Source organism: Giraffa tippelskirchi, chromosome 11 (genome assembly GCF_054371585.1).
Source record: "Giraffa tippelskirchi isolate mGirTip1 chromosome 11, T2T-mGirTip1v1.2.pri, whole genome shotgun sequence".
Classification (NCBI taxonomy): Eukaryota; Metazoa; Chordata; class Mammalia; order Artiodactyla; family Giraffidae; genus Giraffa; species Giraffa tippelskirchi.
This window is the reverse complement of record NC_137285.1, coordinates 9,557,959-9,578,193: the sequence shown is the minus strand read 5'-3', so window position 1 is coordinate 9,578,193 and position 20,235 is coordinate 9,557,959. Positions and strand designations below refer to the sequence as shown.

Here is a 20,235-nt window from a genome sequence, read left to right as displayed (position 1 = left end):
TAGGCACAAATTAAAAGCAATTCAGAAGAAATCTGTAGCTCAGATTCAGAACATAAAACTTTAACAAATTATACCATACAGATTCAACTGCATTATTATACCAACTGTAATCCTTAAACCCAGTAAATTATCAATTGAGGTTATAGAAAGAATCAAATTAAGACCACTACATGTAGATAGCTAATTGTCAAAAAATGCCTTACTATTATTGGTGCTGTTGCCATTGAAAGACCCAGAAGAACTGTTACTGTCTTTCTCCTTATCTTGGTTTTCAAAGTCCATATTAAGGGACCTGTGGAGAAAATTGTATAGGTAAGTTTTAGTTTCAAGAAAGCAGTAGACCAGAAAAGTCAGTAATGAGACATAGTTTTAAATATTAAAGCACTAGGAAAGAAAGGAAGATTTCTTTTGAACAGCTCTGCAAAACAGTTCTCCATGCCAGTTCAAGAGTTTTCCTGACAGCAGATAAAAGCATTCCACTGTGGCTGGATATTCCAGCCGTATCTCTGTGCACATGTTTAATTACTTCCTTATGATAAATACCTAGAAGGAGAAATATTGGGTCAAAAGGCAAGCACAGTTTTCAAACTTTTACATACCACACAACTGCTTCCAAAAAGGGTGGACCAATTTACTCTCAGAGCAGTACATGAGAGTGAGAGATAGGCAGGTTGATAAGCCTGGGGTCCCCGAGGAGGAGAAAGGGGTCTGGGGCTCTTCAGGAGGAGACAGAGGTCAGAAGTTCTCAAGGAGGAGAAAAGGACAAACACATTTTTTTCTTTAAGCCCAGAGCTGATGATTGCACAACAAAACAACTCATCCTGGTCAAGGATATATGTTTTCCCTTAAACTCTGTACCGATGACTATATAACAACAATGTATCTTGCTCGAGGATTTGTTTCTCTTTAACAAGTACCTTCTGACTAATCTTGCTATTTTAAAACTTGTATACTGTGAGAGTGGGTCTGGTAAGACCTTTCTATTGTTAGTTGTAATCTTGTTAAGATGTATGTTGTAGGAGTAGTCTGGTAGAAAGTATGTAAGGCCTTGCTAAATAAGACTAGGGATGGGGCACTCTCCACCCCTCTTCTGACGTCTGTGTCAGAAGATTTCTCTGTCCCTTTTTCACTTTAACAAAACTCTGCTACACAGAAAGTCTTGAGTGATCAAGCCTGGTACCTAGTCCCAAAGCTAAATCTTTTTCTTCGGAGATAACGAATTCGACATCGTACACCGTAAGCTATCAAGAGCACTTGTTTCTCTTCACCGTATCAGCTCTCCCTCAACAGCAACATGTATTGAGTTACTGCTGTACCCGGGAGTGTTTTAGGTACTGGAGAGACAACAAGTCGAGAGAAGAACAGGCTCTCATGGATTTTATATTTGAAGAGTGGGGAGACTGACAATAAACAAGAAAAATTAAATACTGTATATGGTATGTTAACGGTAACAGCTAAGGAAAAAGGCAGGAAATGGAGAGGGTAGATCTGAAATTTTAAACAGGCATGCAGGGCTCATCGGTACTATTTCTGAGTCAAGACCTGAAGAAAGTAGACACATTCAATCTGGGGGACTAAAAATGCTGTCAGTTCAGTCGCTCAGTCGTGTCCGACTCTTTGCGACCCCATGAATCGCTGTACGTGTCCTAATTTAGAATTCTTTAACCACTAACAATTTTATGTACTGACCTTGGCTATTTCTTTCTCTTTGTTTGAACTGTTCAAGTCCTTAGCTCATTTTCTACTACTGCCTTCATTTAAAGTGTCTGTGTGTCCAAAAGAACTTCCTGTGATGGTGGAAACGCCCTGTACGCTGTCCAAAAGAACTTCCTGTGATGGTGGAAACGCCCTGTATGCTGCACTGACCTATTTGGTAGAGGTGAGCCCATGAACACTTGAAACGTGCGAGCGCAACCGAAGGACTGAATTCTGCATTCCATTTCATTTTAATTAATTTAAATTTAAATAATTTGAGAGCTAAAACTCTAAAGCTTGGGACAAAATCTTTGTGACCTTGGATTTGGCAGTGGATTCTTACCTATGACACCAAAAAACACAACTGAAAAATTGATAAACTGGACTCAACAAAATTAAAACCCTTGTGAGCTCCAAGGAACGCTTAAAAAAAAAGAGAGACAACCCCAAAAGATGGGAGAAAATATGTGCTCTTATGTAATCTGAGAAGGGCCTTACGTTTAGAATATTGAAAGAACTCCTCCAATTCAATAATAGAAAGACAACCCAAATAAAAAGTGGGCAGATAGTGAATAAATCTCTCGCCAAAGAAGAGAAGCAAATGGCCAGTGAGAACATGACAAGTTCTTAGACAAAAGTCACAGTGAGGTTCCACTACATAGCAATTAGGAGGGCTGTGACCAAAGCATCAGATAACCACCAAGGGTCAGCAAGGCTGTGAAACTGCAACCATCACACACTGCGGGTGGGGCTGTCAACTGCTGTAACCATTGCGGAAAACACTGTGGCAATTTTCTATTTCTTTATTGAGTACAGGCCTACTCAGGCTACCTGTTTCTTCTTGAGTGACCTTGGGTATAGATTGTGATTTACAGATAAATCAAAAAACTTATCCATTTCATCTAAGTTGTCAAATTCATTGGCATCAAGTTGTTTACAGTTGTCCCTTATTATTCTTTAAATGTCTGTACACTCTAGTAATATCACCTCTTGTCCCTGATACTAAGTCTGTGTCTTCTTTTTTGCCCCAGGTTAGTCTGGCTAGAGGGTTACTAACTTTATTGATTTTTTTTTTTTTTATCAGCTTTTAGTTTCAGCTATTTTTCTCCACAGAGAAAAATCTATTTGATTTACTTTGGCTTTGATCTTTATTCTTTCCTTCTGTCTACTGAATAGGGTTTAATTTGCTCCATTTTCCTGGTTTAGTCAGAAATGGTAAAAGGTTTAAGTCATCGAAAACTTTTTCCTCTATTCTATTCCAGGTATTTGGAGCTACAATTCCCTTTGCTTTAGCAGCAGTCCATAAATTTGGTATGTCGTGTTTTCACTTTAATTCAAAATATTTTCCAATTCCTTCTTGATGTCTTGTTTGATACATGGAAGAGTGTTACTTTTTGTTTCCAAACATCTGGGGATTTTCCAGAGCTTTCTCTGCTCAATCCAGTTGTGATTTGTTAGGAATCAAATATTTGGGTCCCCCACAAGGTTCATTTGTGGAAGCCCTAACCCTCAATGTGTTGGATGGTATTTGGTGATGGAGCCTTTGGGAGGTAATTTTCCTACGGTCTTGAGGGTACAGCCCTCCCAAGAGAAGTGGCATCCTTCTAACAGATCTCTCTCTCTCTTCCTCTCTCCTTTTCCCCCTCTCTCCCTCCCAGAGCGGGCATACGCCCAAGAAAGACCATGCACATGAGTGCCTGGTAAGAAGGTGGCCATCTGCAAGCCAGGGAGACACTGCTCACCAGAACCCAACCATGGTGGCACTCTGACCTTGGATTTCCAGCCTCCAGAACTATGAGAAAAATTTCTGTTGTTTAAGTTACCCAGTCTGTGGTATTTTGTTATGGCAACCCCAGCTGACTAACAGAGATCAGCAATCATACTTTGTATGCCTTGAATCCTTTTACTGAGACTTTTTTAATGTCCCCAAATACATCCTATCCTGATAAATATTCCACATATACTTGAGGAACATGTGTATTACATTGTTGAAGTGTTCAATAAATGCCAGCTTGACCTGGTTGAGAACATTGCTTAAACCACTATAACCTTACTGATTTTCTGCCTACTTTGTTCTTTCAATTATTGAGAGAGAGGTACTGGAATCTTGAGCTACATCTGTGCATTTGTTTTATTTTTCCTTGAAGCTGTATCAGCTTTTGCTTCATGTATTTTGAAAATCTCCTGTTAGATGCATTAACATTAGGGATTATTATGTCTTGTTGCTTAACTGACCCCTTTTATCATTATGAAATAAGGGTTTCTGTCTGTGGTAATATTACCTGCTCTGAAAGTTGCTTTGTCTGACATCAGTATAGCCACTCCAGCTTTCTTTTGATGAGTATAAGGTCTATCTTTTCCCAACCTTTTACCCTAAATCCTTTTTCTGGCTTTATAGTGTACTTTCTGTAAGTATCATGTAATTGGATCTTACTCTTTTATGCAATCTAACAACACTTGTCTTCTAATTGGGGTTTTTAGGCCAATTTCATTTAATGTGATTTTTGTTATGATTAGGTTGGAGACTTTTTTGTTGTTGCTCGCCTGTACCTGCCTTCTTTTGGATTAACACAGTATTTTTTAATGACTCTTTTATTTCCCTTGTTGTCTTATTAGCTATAACTCTTTGTTCTTTTATTTTAGTGGCTGTTGTAAAGTTTATAGTGTACATCTTTAATCAACAGTCTCAAGTTATATGGCAGTACTTCATTTATAGTATTAAAACCTGACAACAGTTTACGTTTATTTCCCTCTCAACCCTTGTACTATTATCGTGCATTTTATTTTTACATGTTATGCTATGAACTTCATACTATATTATTATTTTTGTTTATACAATCCATTATCTTTCATAAGGAATTTTAAATAAGGAAAAAAACCTTTTTGTATTTATCATTGTAGTCAATTTTTCCTTTTTTTTTGGCTTTGCCCTGTCGAACATTACCATGGGTCACTATTACACAAAACAGAAATCTGGCTAAATGAGGTTGTGAGGACCCATATATTTGCTAAAACATGGAAGATACATGTATTCCAGCTTTCTAAAGCAATATCCATGGACCTAGGTTTAACAGATCTCAGGCTACTGTGACTGGGGTCCAGTAATGGTTACCTACACTGCACAGCTGTCATTTCACAAATTAATCTTCATTCAATAGTATGCCAAGGATATATTTCCACATCAATACATACAACTCCTTTTCATTGAAAAAAATAAAAGGGACTTCCTGGTGGCACAGTGGATAAGAATCCACCTGCCAATGCAGAAGACATGAGTTCAATCCCTGGACGGGGAAGATCCCACATGCCAAGGAGCAACTAAGCCCATGTGCCACAACTACTGAGTCAGTGCTCTAGAGCCCAGGAGCCGCAACTACTGAGCCCATGCACCCTAAAACCTATGCTCCAAGGAAAAGCCACCGTAATGAGAAGCCAGCACACAGCAATAATAAACAGTAGCCCCCACTTGCTGCAACAAGAGAAAGCCCTCGCAAAGCAATGAAGACCCAGCACAGACAAAAATAATTTTAAAACTATTTAAAAAACCCAAGAATACCTCTCCTTGAGTTATCTTGATCTGATACCATTTTTGGCTCAATTCCTGCCTTACTAGAGACAAACAGTAAGAAAAGCAACCTTTTACAGGTAGATGATACAGTTTTGATCTTGAATTGGGTGGGGTATAACCAACAACCGAGACTGCCAGATAAATAGTGTCAGAAAGAATGACAACTGATCAACATTCTTCAAATTTAAGTTGATACACAAGTACAAGTCCTAGTGTGCATTTTTGGGTCTCTCTGATGTACTGGGTTAGCCAACAAGTTCATTTGGGTTTTCCCATAACATCTTATGGAAAAACTCAAAACAAATTTTTTGCCATCCCAATAGTTTGATTCAGATACTACATCAGGAAGTAGTTTAACATTCTCTGAGTGCTTTACTAAGGTTTTATCGGGGTGGAGGTGGAGATCTAGTGATATTTGCTCTAAATGTTTTTTCAGGCTAAAACTGACTCAGCTGTAAAGAACAGAAGTTAAGGAAATCAACTTTTAGTATCTTTAGGTACCAGACTGAATTACAGGGGATTTTCTGGGAAAGTCCTAGGCCCATAAGAACTTCCACTGCTTGCTCGGGACAAGGGGAAATGTGGGCTTATAGTTAGGCCGTTGTAGGTTCCTAGGTTGTGATAAAAATGCAAATATGCCGTGAGAACTGTTAAGACAAAGAGGCCTATATTCAGCCAGCCATGGATTACACATCTGGACCACTGCCCACGTTTATCAAGAGACCAATATTCAGGAATAATCAGTTGAAGAACTAATAACCCACTGATTTCTCTAGATATTATAAAATGTAACATTAGATCACAGTAAGCTAGCAATCTACACCACAACTTTTTGCTACTGGTTGTGTCTCCTCAATTTTGGCAAAACTGCTTTTGCTGAAATCTAATTTCATGAAATGCCACGAGGTTATACTGAAGAGTACTATAATTCAGTCAACAATCAATGTCTGTTATGTAATGCTATGAAATACAATGTTGCATTGTCTTTCTGAGGGTCTTTGGGATAAACCTATGTCTGATCTTAAAAGCAAGAATAACTGCAATTCACCTGCACAATTTGGTTCTTTTATTCAAGGACATGGTAAGTTTAAATTTCTTTCTTTCTTCTGAAAGTTGGCTGCTAGAAAGCTTCCTGTCCTATCTGTGGACCACCAGGAGGGGTGGTGGCCACTATGGTCTGCATTTTTAGACTTATTTTTGGCTCTACTTTGTTTCCACCCATACCTTTTCTTTGGCCCCATTTCTAATTTACCTTATCTCATCACAGCTTGTAAAACTTAATGGTCTGAAATACTTTTGAACAAGGCAGAGTGAAAATAAACAATTGACAATTGCAGGAAGCAAAAGGGTGCTGAGAACACATTTACTGAAAGTTATACTGGTTCACCTGTTTGAATTCTGATAATGGAATACAATTATGAATACTGGAGGAGAGGCAAATGGAATTTTTTATGTTAGTATTTTAAGAATACCATGTTTTTTGATCATTCCAATATTGGAAGGAAGCACAATGAAAGGGAGCATTCACTTGGTCAAGGTAAACACTATATGGTTGAACTTTGCTGTAAGCTAAATGTGTGTTTCTAGAAAAATTACAGTGGTTTCTATAAAGGGAACCTTAAAAAAGGAACTGATGAGGCTGTTAAATATATCAAAGAACTTGTCCATATACGTCACCATATATATAACCATTCCCCACAATATCTGATAAATTCAGATTTCTGTGATGTTTTCTTAAGGTAGGACAGGTTATGAGATGGCAAAAGAAAAATTCAAAAGACAAACACATCACCCATCAGTGTGTGATAAATACTTCATGACATTTGTGAACCACCAGTTCAGTCAGTTCAGGAGCTCAGTCGTGTCTGACTCTGTGAGACCCCACAGACTGCAGCAGGCCAGGCTTCCCCGTCCATCATTAACTCCTGGAGCTTACTCAAAATCACGTCCGTTGAGTCGGTGATGCCATCCAACCATCTCATTCTCTGTTGTCCCTTTCTCCTCTCACCTTCAATCTTTCCCAGCATCAGGGTTCTTTTCCAGTGAGTCAACTCTTTGCATTAGGTGGCCAAAGTATTGGAGGTGCAGCTTCAATATCAGTCCTTCCAATGAATATTCAGGACTGATTTCCTTTAGGATGGACTGGTTGGATCTCCTTGCTGTCCAAGGGACTCTCAAGAGTCTTCTCCAACACCACAGTTCAAAAGCATCAATTCTTTGGCGCTCAGCTTTCTTTATAGTCCAATTGTCACATCCATACATGACTACTGGAAAAACTATAGCTTTGACTAAACGGACCTTTGTTGGCAAAGTAATACCTCTGCTTTTTAATATGCTGTCTAGGTTGGTCATAACTTTCCTTCCAAGGAGCAAGCATCTTTTAATTTCATGGCTGCAGCCACCATTTGCAGTGATTTTGGAGCCCCCCAAAATAAAGTCTGCCACTGTTTCCATTGTTTCCCCATCTATTTGCCATGAAGTGATGAGACCAGATGCCATGACCTTCATTTTCTGAATGCTGAGTTTTAATCCAACTTTTTCACTCTCCTCTTTCACTTTCATCAAGAGGCTCGTTAGTTCTTCCTCACTTTCTGCCGTAAGTGTGGTGTCATCTGCATATCTGAGGTTATTGATATTTCTCCCGGCAATCTTGATTCCTGCTTGTGCTTCATCCAGCCCAGCATTTTTGCATGATGTACTCTGCATATAAGTTAAATAAGTAGGGTGACAATATACAGCCTTGATGTACTCCTTTCCCTATCTGGAACCAGTCTGTTGTTCCATGTCCAGGACATTGTTGCTTCTTGACTTGCAGGAGGCAGGTAAGGTGGTCTGGTATTCCCATCTCTTTAAGAATTTTCCACAGTTTGTTGTGATCCACACAGTCAAAGGCTCTGACGTAGTCAACAGAGCAGAAGTAGATGTTTTTCTGGAATTCTCTCACTTTTTCTGTGATCCAATGGATGTTGGCAATTTGATCTCTGGTTCCTCTGCCCTTTCTAAATCCAGCTTCAACATCTGAAAGTTCATGGTTCACATACTGTTGAAATCTGGCTTGGAGAATTTTGAGCATTACTTTGTTAGCGTGTGAGATCAGTGCAACTGTGCAGTAGTTTGAACATTCTTTGGCATTGCCTTTCTTTGGGATTGGAATGAAAACTGACCTTTTCCAGTTCTGTAGCCACTGCTGAGTTTTCCAAATTTGCTGGCATATTGAGTGTAGCACTTTCACAGCATCATCTTTTAGGATTTGCAATAGCTCAGCTAAAATTCCATCACCTCCACTAGCTTTGTTCGTAGTGATGGTTCCTAAGGCCTGCTTGACTTCAGACTCCAGGATGTCTTGCTCTAGGTGAGTGATCACACCATCGTGGTTATCTGGGTCATTAAGATCTTTTTTGTATGGTTCTTCTGTGTATTCTTACCACCTCTTCTTGCTATTAGGTCCGTACCATTTCTGTCCTTTATTGTATCCATCTTTGCATGAAATGTTCCCTTGGTATCTCTAATTTTCTTGAACAGATCACTAGTCTTTCCCATTCTATTGTTTTCCTCTATTTCTTTGTACTGATCACTGAGGAAGGCTTTCTTATCTCTCCTTGCTATTCTTTGGAATTCTGCATTCAAATGGGTATATCTTTCCTTTTCTCCTTTGCCTTTTGCTTCTCTTCTCAGCTATTTGTAAGGCCTCCTCAGACAACCATTTTGCCTTTTTGCACTTCTTTTTCTTGGGAATGGTCTTGACCCCTGTGTCCTGTACAATGTCACGAACCCCTCTCCATAGTTCTTCAGGCACTCTAGCAGACCTAATCCCTTGAATCTATGAAATCATAAGGGATTTGATTTAGGTCATACCTGAATGGTCTAGTGGTTTCCCTTCCTTTTTCAATTTAAGTCAGAATTCTGCAATAAGGAGTTCATGATCTGAGCTACAGTCAGCTCCTGGTCTTGTTTCTGCTGACTGTATAGAGCTTCTCCATTTTTGGCTGCAAAGAATATAGTCAATCTGATTTTGGTATTGACCATCTGGTGATGTCCATGTGTAGTCTTTCTGAAGTAGTTGGAAGAGGGTGTTTGCTATGACCAGTGCGTTCTCTTGGTAAAACTCTGTTAGCCTTTGCCCTGCTTCATTCTGTACTCCCAAGGCCAAATTTGCCTGTTACTCCAGGTATCTCTTGACTTCCTACTTTTGCATTCCAGCCCCCTATAATGAAAAGGACATCTCTTTTGGGTGTTAGTTCTAGAAGGTCTTGTAGGTCTTCATAGAGCCATTCAACTTCAGTTTTTTCAGCATTACTGGTTGGGGAATAGACTTGGATTACTGTGATACTGAATGGTTTGCCTTCAAAATGAACAGAGATCATTCTGTTGTTTTTGAGATTGCATCCAAGTACTGCATTTCAGACTCTTTTGTTGACTATGATGGCTACTCTATTTCTTCTAAGGGGTTCTTGCCCATAGTAGTAGATATAATAGTCATCTGAGTTAAATTCACCCATTCCAGTCCATTTTAGTTTGTTGATTCCTAAAATGTTGATGTTCACTCTTGACATCTCTTGTTTGACCACTTCCAATTTGCCTTGATTCATGGACCTAACATTCCAGGTTCCTATGAATATTGCTCTTTACAGCATTGGACTTTACTTCCATCACCAGTCACATCCATACCTGGGTGTTGTTTTTGCTTTGGCTCCGTCTCTTCATTCTTTCTGGAGTTATTTCTCCACTGATCTCCAGTAGCATATTGGGCACCTACTGACCTGGGGAGTTCATCTTTCAGTGTCCTATTTTTTTGCCTTTTCATACTGTTCATAGGGTTCTCAAGGGAAGATTACTGAAGTGGTTTGCCATGCCCTTCTCCAGGGGACCACGTTTTGTCAGAACTCTCTACCATGACCTGTCCATCTTGGGTGGTCCTACAAAGCATGGCTCATGGTGAGGTGGTTTGTGAACCATAATAATACTTATTTAGATTAACCTGGTCTAACTTTACAGTTTCATGCATTTGGTATGAAGGTCAAAAAAATCATACAAAGTACATTCCTTATCATCTCTGCATTGTCTTCCTAGAGTAGGTTTGGGTATAAGCAAATAAACCACCCTCGAAATTAAAGAAAGCACAGAGAGGTGCTTGCCTTAGAAAAAGGTAGTAGTTACTCTATATAAGTTCCATTGTTCCTTTATATAGTAACTTTACATAAAGAGAGACATCTGTATTATATTTATGTATTACCTTTTTATCAATTATAAAGTATACCTTCCTTTTGATTTCCTTTTAGATCTACTTCAAACCTGCTGTTCTTTTGTCTGTGATTCCCGTGGGGACAGAACTCAAGTGTCTTGACAGTAATAAGCTGCCTAAAAAATTCTAAGCCATCTCACACTGTAATTCCTGGGTCCTTATGCCCATCTTTCACCTCCCCTGCCCCTCCATTAATGTTTTCCTGTTGGTTTGTCAAAGGCTGCAGGAAAATACTTATTATATGAGTAATTATGCTATTTTTCCCCCCTGAGCAGCTGGAAAGATTAAGGAGATCAGGTGTCATCTTTAAGTAACACAGGAAGTCTAGCAAGCAGAGCTCAGCCAAAGGATGCCAAACGTAAGGGCTCTTAGATTGAGGATCTGTTTTGGGCTTTAGAATCTAGTTTTATTTGGCACAGTTCTTCTCTCTGTACTTAGAAAACGTGAAAGCCTGGGGGAAATAACCAGCACAGTGCACAAACCTTTCATCCTGTGTTTTATGATTTTCTCCATGTCTTCAGAGCTCTATATAAAATGTATTATTTAAAATGAGCAAATAATGTATTTTTTATGGTCCTAAATCAGAGGAGGTAAGAACATTTGGCTGGGCATCAGAAGAGACAACAGGGATAGGGCTAATCAAATTCAAGAGGCATTTCTTGTGCAAGTCCTATATGGAAGGCCACATGAAAGCGGAGGCCAAGGGAGGAGAAATCTGCAGTAAGAAGTGGTGGTAAAACCATCAAGGCCTATCAAGGATGAAGACTGAGAAGAAACTTTTGACTTAGTAAAAAAAGGGAACTCTAAGAACTTCAGGAGAGCTTCAATAGAATTGTAAAAGGTTAAAAACATATCAATGAGCGGGTCCATAAAGTGCCACCAGCAATGAAGAGCCAACAATGCGCAATAACGGAAAGAGTTTATCCAGTGTGCAGGTTACCTGAATGAGGCTAGAGTACCGGGCTCCCACCCTAAGCCTACCGAATAACCTTCTCCAGGTGATTCTTATGGTTGGAGAACCACTACTGAAGGAAAAAAAAAAAATCACAAAAAGGGGTTTTTAAGAAACTTCTCATTTCTTCTGACTTATACTATCAGATCAATTTATTTGCTTCACAAATGAAACGTTATTGTCCTCAATAGCCAGAAGCAGTAGAGTCCTGCCTGAGTTTAAATCCCAGCTTCATCACTTATTACTTGGGTGAGCTACATAACATTTCTGGGCCCTAGTTTCCTCATTTAGAAAATGGGAGTAACAGTATCTATTCTGTTGAACTGATGCAAGGATTAAATGAGACTTTAGGTAAAGCATTTAGCACTGTACGTGGAACATAAATGCTCAGTAAAACATTAGCTATTTTCTTCATCAGGTTTCTTTAATACAGTCAAAGTCTAACCAAAAAAAATTCTAGTAGCCAATTATAATCATACATCTCTAAACGACCCCCTCAGAGTAACAAATAGAAGTCACTCACAACATCTGAGAAGCATCTAAACTGGTAGAAACGGCAGAATTGACACAGCAAGATAGACTAGTAAGCATCATTTAGCACCCTAGGGTACCCAGAAGAACTATACAAAAAGATCTTAATGACCCAGATAACCACGATGATGTGATCATTCACCTAGAGCAAGACATCCTGGAGTCTGAAGTCAAGCGGGCCTCAGGAAGCATCACTACGAACAAAGCTAGTGGAGGTGATGGAATTCCAGCTGAGCTATTGCAAATCCTAAAAGATGATGCTGTGAAAGTGCTACACTCAATATGCCAGCAAATTTGGAAAACTCAGCAGTGGCTACAGGACTGGAAAAGGTCAGTTTTCATTCCAATCCCAAAGAAAGGCAATGCCAAAGAATGTTCAAACTACCGCACAATTGCACTCATTTCACACGCTAGCAAAGTAATGCTCAAAATTCTCCAAGCTAGGCTTCAACAGTACATGAACCGTGAACTTTCAGATGCTGAAGCTGGATTTAGAAAAGGTAGAGGAACCAGAGATCCATTGGATCATAGAAAAAGCAAGAGAATTCCAGAAAAACATCTACTTCTGCTTCACTGAGTATTCTAAAGCCCCTGACTGTGTGGATTACATCAAACTGTGCAAAATTCTTCAAGAGATGGGAATACTAGACCACCTGATCTGTCTCCCGAGAAACCTAAAATACAGGTCAAGAAGCAACAGTTAGAACTGGACATGGAACAATGGACTGGCTCCAAATTGGGAAAGGAGTACATCAAGGCTATATACTGTCACCCTGCCTGTATAACTTATATACAGAGTACCTCATGCGAAATGCTGGGCTGGATGATTCCACAAGCTGGAATCAAGATTGCCAGGAGAAATATGAATAACCTCAGATATGCAGATGACACCACCCTAGTGGCAGAAAGCAAAGAAGAACTAAAGAGTCTCTTGATGAAAGTGAAAGTCCTATATGGATGACATCCTATATGGATGACACCTGATATATGTTAAAACTCAACATTCAAAAAACAAAGATCATGGCATCCGGTTCCATCACTTCATGGCAAATAGATGGGGAAATAATGGAAACAGTGACAGACTTTCTTTTCTTGGGCTCCAAAATCACTACAGATGGTGACTGCAGCCATGAAATTAAAAGACGTTTGCTCCTTGGAAGAAAAGCTATGACCAACCTAGACAGCATATTAAAAAGCAGAGACATTACTTTGCCAACAAAGGTCCATCTAGTCAAAGCTATGGTTTTTCCAGAAGTCATGTAGGGATGTGAGAGTCGGGCCATAAAAAAGGCTGAGCACTGAAGAATTGATGCTTTTGAACTGTGGTGTTGGAGAAGAATCTGGAGAATCCCTTGGACTGTAAGGAGATCAAACCAGTCATTCCTAAAGAAATCAGTCCTGAATCTTCATTAGAAGGACTGATGCTGGAACTGAAGCTCCAGTACTTTGGCCACCTGATTCAAAGAACTGACTCACTGGAAAAGACCCTGATGCTGGGAAAGATTGAAGGCAAGAGAAGGGGGCAACAGAGGATGAGATGTTTGGATGGCATCATTTACTCAACAGACATGAGTTTAAGCAAGTTCCAGGAGATGGGGAAGGACAGGGAAGCCTGGCGTGCTGCATTCCATGAGGTTGCGAAGAGTCGGACATGACTGACTAAACAACAACAGGGTACCGAGCTGGAGGTGCCCTAATGAACTTCCTGTAATTTTCAAGTAATCCATGTCCAAATAAGTAATAGGTCAGTTCTTTATTCAGCTATCCCTCATTTACATTAAAGCAAGAATCAAGGAAATCACTCTAGCAGTTTTACTCACTGACTACTGCAATTCTTGTTTCTGCTACCATGAAAAGATTTTTTTTTCTGGCTGCACTGGGTCATCGCTCGCATTACCACCTGAGCTCCACCTCCTGTCTAATTAGTGGCAGCATTAGATTCTCATAGGAGTGCAAAACCTACTGTGAACTGCACATGTGAATGATCTAGGTTGCACACTCCTTATGAGAATCATCCAGAAACCACCCCCAGCCCCCTCACTCTGCCAAGGTCTGTGGGAAAATTGTTCTCTATGAAACTGGTCCTTGGTGCGAAAAAGGTTGGGGACCGCTGATCTAAACTATAAAAATGTACACAGTATACAAGTATATGCCAAATAAAACATCATTTGAACTAACGAAAGGAGTTTCAGAGTTGTGAGTCTAAAGTTTTTTTTTTTTAATTATAAAAACTTCTGAAATGTTATTATATACTCAAAAAGAAGAAACCGAAAATCTATCTAAAGCATAGAGATACAAAAAAATACAGGATCATGCTGATGAGGTTCTAAGCTGCTCTGGCTTGACTGATGCTTCCTGAGGGTGGCTAGGAACCTAGGGTTCTCAGCAGAAGTCTCAATGAGTAAAACATTTATCAACTGATACTGGAATTATCAACAGTATTTTACTTGTTCTACTCAGTGCTGAGATAAAGCCTGGAAGTCTGTAATTTTACCAAATACTCACTAAAATCCAAATATAATACTGGATAATTCCAAATCCTTAAGCTTGATTATTTCCTTTATCACTGCTGCTCCTTTTCAAGTTCTCAATTTAAAATTTCCAAGGCAGCCTTCATTTTTAAATGTATCCACCACAAAACTATCAGTTATACAACCACTAAGATTTCTCTAAAGTAAGAATAGTGAAAAGAAGAAGGCAGTGAGCATCTAGCTTCCTTATCTTTGTATTTCTATGGCTGTCTGCTAGGATGGGAACTTCAAGAAGATCCAGTCTCAGCATTCCTAAGGTCAGCAGAGAGAATACTTGGTAAATGCAACCATGCACAATTCTTGTAATAGTAGCCTGAACCTTATGAAATTACATGTGTATGTCAAAAAGTTGACTATCCACTGGCAATTTCATATATGGCTCAACATAGGTCAATGCCTTTTTTTTTAATTAAGAATATTATTCTGTCCTTTTGAGACACAGCAGAATCACTGTCAAGGACTCTCTCCTTAACTCTCTCAATGAGTATACTTAATGTGAATCATTTTTCCCCCAGAACCAGAATTTAAGCGATTAGTTTTCACTTATTTGCATTAAAATGCCAAAGCCATAAGCAAAACCAAGAAGTGTTTTAACAGGCAACTGAAGAATAAATATCAGAATTATCCTGTTCAACTCAGTTCCTGTCAAAGTCATGTTTCTCTTTAAAGAAGCAATAAATTCTGGTGCCAACACCCAGAACAAAGCGTCTTCCACCTCCAACAGAAATCAATCCCATTTTGAGAGCATCTTACCTGAAACTACCATAGACTATAAGTAGAATGGAAATCAGAAAAGTAGACACTTGACTGGAATCCACCAGGGAATAGGCCCTAGAGAAAAAAGAGGAAAAAAAAATTAATCACATGGCAGCAAACTCATTGAGTTTACAGTGTAATGGAGTTCTATAAACTCCACTAAGTTTTATTTTTGTCTAAGAAGGAAAAAAGGTATAAATTGGCATGAACAAAATATTAATTGAAACACAGATCTGGTAGTTTAGCATACAAAGTAAATGTACAAATTCACAGTTTTTATTAGTTAACCTTCACCAGGCGTTCAGTGGTATCAAAGCAAAAATCCCATCTCAGTATAATACACACATGTGCTTCTGCTCCCAAGTACCAAAATACCCACCAACTCTGTATTTGTGAATTATCAGTAGTATCTTAGTGGTTTTACTCAGTAATGAAGTAATAAAGCTCATGTCCCTCCTGGATTCCAGTTTTGTTTTTTTTAACTGCCTATTGGTTCTCTTCATGTGGGTATCCCACAGAAGGTTCCTGAAAGTCAACAGGTTGAAAACTAAAGTCATTGTTCTTCCCTTCATATCTGACCCTCTCAAGGCATATCACGATTCCTTCCAGCATTCTTGACAGCCTCTTCCCTTCCTTTCCACATTATGACAACAGTCAGAAAGTCCCACAACTTCCACCTCCCCAATAACCTCCCCTTCACGGATCACAGCCTTGTGATGAAGGAGCTTGTGTAACTCAATGAATCTACGGGTCATGCTGTGCAGGGCCACCCAAGACGGACGGGTCATAGTAAAGAGTACTGACAAAATGTGGTCTACCGGAGGAGGGAATGGCAACCCACTCCACAGCATTCTTGCTGAGAGAACCCCACAAATTATATGAAAAGGCAAAAAGATATGACACTGGAAGATGAGCCCCTCAGGTCGGAAGGTATCCAATATGCTACTGGGAAGAGCAGAGGGTAATTACTAATAGCTCCACAAAGAATGAAGCAGCTGGGCCAAAGCATAAATGATGCTCAGTTGTGCATGTGTCTGGTGGTGAAAGTAAAGTCCAGTGCTGCAAAGAACAATATTGCCTAGGACGTGCATTTGAGCAAACTCCAGGAGACAATGAAGGACAGGGAAGCCTGGCATGCTGCAGTCCATGGGGTCACAAAGAGCTGGACACAACCTAGCGACTGAACAACAACAATAAATACCCTATTTCTCTTAACTGTACTGCCACTTCCTTAGCTCCGTTCTATGGCTTGACTATCAGAAGCAAAAAAAATTTTTTTGGCCACACCACGTGGCATGCAGGATCTTAGTTCCCCAACCAGGAGTCAAATATGGACCCCCTGCAGTGAAAGCTCAGAGTCCTAACCACTGGACTGTCAGGCAAATCCCAATGTTTTCAAGTCTGTCTTCAGAAATTCACCCTTCTGAGTACCCATTCATGTTAGGGATTTTCCCAAAACAAATTTTTCTTCCTCTTTTCACTCATCAAATATTTAATGAAGATTCTGTGCCTGGCACTCTGCCAGCCCCCAAGGATGGACTAAAAAATAAGGTTGTCTTGGTTCTGTCTCTTAATGTCTTTCTAAAGGAATTTAAAAATTAAAGTTTGGTCTAAAGGAATGAAAACAAAAAGCTAACATAAGCAAGTGAATGTAACTGCTGAAAATGTTATAAAGGGGAGGAAGACAAGTACAGGATACCCTGAGAACGTGTAACAGGTGAGCCTGTTGAGCTGGGGCTGGGGGGCTTCCTTAGGGAGGTAGATAATGAGAGAGAGACAGGACTCAATAAAACAGGATTGGGTGACTGTTCAGGAGGGCTGAGAGAGGACCCCAGGTTTCTGCTAAGCAGCTGGTGGATGGCTGTACCATCTGGCAAAAGAGGCAACAACAATAGGAGGAGCTGAGTCGAAGTTCCCAATGTGCTGAGAGCACCTGGCTCTCTGGGTCCAGAGTTCAGAAATAGCTTTATGCTAAGGACACAGACCGGGAGCTCACGACCCTCCATGTGGCAACTGAAGCCACGGATGTGCGCGAGAGGAGGACCCAGGATGAAAGCCTGAAAAGCCAGAAATCTAAAGATCAGGAAGAAGGAGGAGCTGCAAAGAAAACATGGTAGGACTGAGAAAGAGGAAGAAGACCCAGGATAGCAAGGTGAAGTGTTCCAAAGAGGCAGTAGGTCGGATGAGACGGCGCCTGAACTTAAAACTGCTCTACCCCTGACCGCAGTTGACCAGTTACTTAACTTCTCTAAGCTTTAGCTAGTTCCCACCTGTAAAATGAGGATGATGACAACACCTCCATCAAAGAGCTGTCAAAGGATTCAATGAGGCTTCCCTGGTGGCTCAGTGGTAAAGAATCCACCTGCCAATGCAGGAGATATGGGTTCGATCCCTGGTCCAGAAGATCCCACATGCTGTGTGGCAATTAAGCCTGCACCACAACTACTGAGCCTGCACTCTAGATCCTGTGAGACGCACCTAATGAAGCCCTGCACCCTAGAGCCCATGCTCTGCAACAAGAGAAGCCACTGTAATGAGAAGTCCGCGCGCCGCAATGAAGAGTAGGCTCTGAATGCCACAACCAGAGGAAGCCCACACAGCAACCAAGACCCTGTGCGGCCCCAAATAAATGGATAAATAAAATTTTACAGAATTAAGATTAAGACAAAGTTCTCCATTAGTAAAACAAATTGCTTCAAAAAAGAATGAAATGAGAATTCACACACAGAGCTGAACCCAGTAATTACTCAATGTTCACTGCTTGTATTAGGAGGGAAAGGTCATGAGTGCTGAAGGTGGCTGAGATGTCAAGGAAGATGAAAACTGCAGAGTCACTGGGTTTATTTAATGTGTGAGTCACTGATGACTTTAGCAAGAACAGTTTTAATGGAGTGAGCAGTGGGAATAGGAGTCAGGTTGGAATTGGCTGAGAAGTTAAAGGCAAGGAAACGGAGATAGACAGCTTTTTGAAAAGTACAGTTCCGAAGGAAACAGCAGCTAGAGGGGAATGTAAGGTAAGGGAAGTCTTCATTTATTTTTAAAGACAGGAGAACTCAACCTTTCTTGTATGTTGACTGGAAATTACACCAGTGAAGAGGAAAGACAGATGAAGAATAAGTTTCCTTTAACCTTTCTAAAAAAACCCAGGACATATAATGAAATTTCATAGTAAGACTCTGTGGCCTGTACTGTCAAATTTTTTCATCTTTAGTTATTAAAGATACATGCTGAAGTATCTCTGGGTAAAATGATATAAGGTTTGCTTTAAAATATTCCAGGAATAAGAAAAGGTAGGAAGGATAGTTGTTTTTTTTTTAAAAGGTGAAATTGTTTTTAATTATTGAAACTGGAATGACAGGTATATGGGGGTTCCTTATATTCGTTTGCTTTTGCATATTTTTTGAAAACCTCCACACACACACAAAAAGGAAATTTTCTCTTTTTTACAGCAGTCTTTGAGAAGGTGAGACAATGAAAAGCATGAGAGGTGGATGAATACAGCCATTTATTTTCTGGATCGTGAGTTCTGTTCCACAGCACCCCACAGTGGGCACCCACAATTGCCTAAAATTTCAGTCAGCAAAGGGAATGCAGATGCAGGAGACAGCGGATGGCCACTCTGGCCCCTTCGCTAGCTTCTGTCCAGCTATCAGCTTACCCACTAAGAGATACCCGGGACAGTACATTTCCTATATTGGGAAAACTGATTTCAATTTCTCTTTAAAGTTATCTCTTGCTCTGCCATAATCTTTGCACACATCTTTCAAAATTCTCAAAACAAATGACCTCTCTTTAGAGGGAGTATTTTTCAGAAGTTAAAAAATATCTTCGGGGGGAACAGGTCATATATTAACATGGCACAAAAATCAAAACTATGTATAGTACACACTGACAAGTCTCACTACCACCTAGCCTCCTCCCCCACATCCTCTTTACATAACCACTTTTATTAGTTTCTTCAGCAGCCTTCTAAAACATATAAACATATTACTTCTTACCATTTCTTCACACAAAAGATAGGCCGTTAAATACACTGCTCTGTACTCCCCTACCTTCCCCTTTACCATACAGCCTAGAGATCTCCCCATATCAGTATACAGAGACCTTCATTTTTCTTTTGTTTAAACATCCACACAGTACCCCACTGTGGGGACATACCCCATTTCTTTTTTCAAAAAGCAAATCCCTTTTGTTTCTAAAAGTTCTGCTATAATTCTGTTATAAAGAGCTTTGTAAGTTATACTCACAGTCACACACAAGAAATAACACACCTACAGAGAATCAAGTTCCTGAAAATAAGGTTATGGGACAGAAGAGGAAATGCAGTGTGATAAATGTGGAGGAAATGCAGTGTGATAAATGTGGTCAAGCTGCCCACTAGAGAGGTTTTATCATTTTGCACTATGACCAGTAACAGACCAGCGTCTCTGTTTTCCAAAGTCTTGTCAACAGTGAGTGTTGTCCAACTTTTGAATTTTTAACCAATTTAACACATGAAGATTCATATTTCAATATGATTTTCATTTGCGTTAACTACTTTTGTGATGTAATTAATTTCAGAGTGAATTAAAGTGAGATTGAGTAGCTTTTCATATGATTAAGAGCCTGGTCTATAAAACATGAAATAAGCACGTGTGCGCGTGCGCGCGCGCGTGTGTGTGTGTGTGTGTAGGAGGAGGACTTGACTTTTCTTCTGCTAGTGTTTTACTTGGATGACTTGACTTTTTTGTACCCTTCACATTCTGAAGCATACTGTCATTCCCTAAAAGGTAGATTAAATGTTTAAACTTGCCAAACTCCATGTCTTAAGTCTGATACTATTCTTTCCTTGCTACAACTGTCAAATCAATACAGATTCTCCAGAGACATCACTTAAGACTTCTACAAGTCTGGGTTGAAGTTTTGTTAAACCAGCCTTCCCTCCTCCACAGATCCCCTGTGCTCTGCTTTGCGTGACTAA

General features: G+C 39.9%; 1 protein-coding gene across 3 annotated transcripts in view; it reads right to left on the bottom strand.

The window, feature by feature from the left end:
* Positions 1-20,235, bottom strand: part of SPPL3 (signal peptide peptidase like 3) — a 98,302-nt gene that overhangs the window by 14,752 nt on the left and 63,315 nt on the right. For 2 of the 3 annotated variants that reach the window (XM_081546179.1, XM_081546178.1), the window contains exons 2-3: positions 15,273-15,350; positions 204-292 (exon numbers count right to left, since the gene is read on the bottom strand). In XM_081546179.1, coding sequence (XP_081402305.1) covers positions 204-292; positions 15,273-15,350 — 167 coding nt within the window. Of the gene's footprint in view, positions 1-203; positions 293-15,272; positions 15,352-20,235 lie in introns of those variants that run through there. The other variant, XM_081546181.1, reaches the window with a different exon arrangement.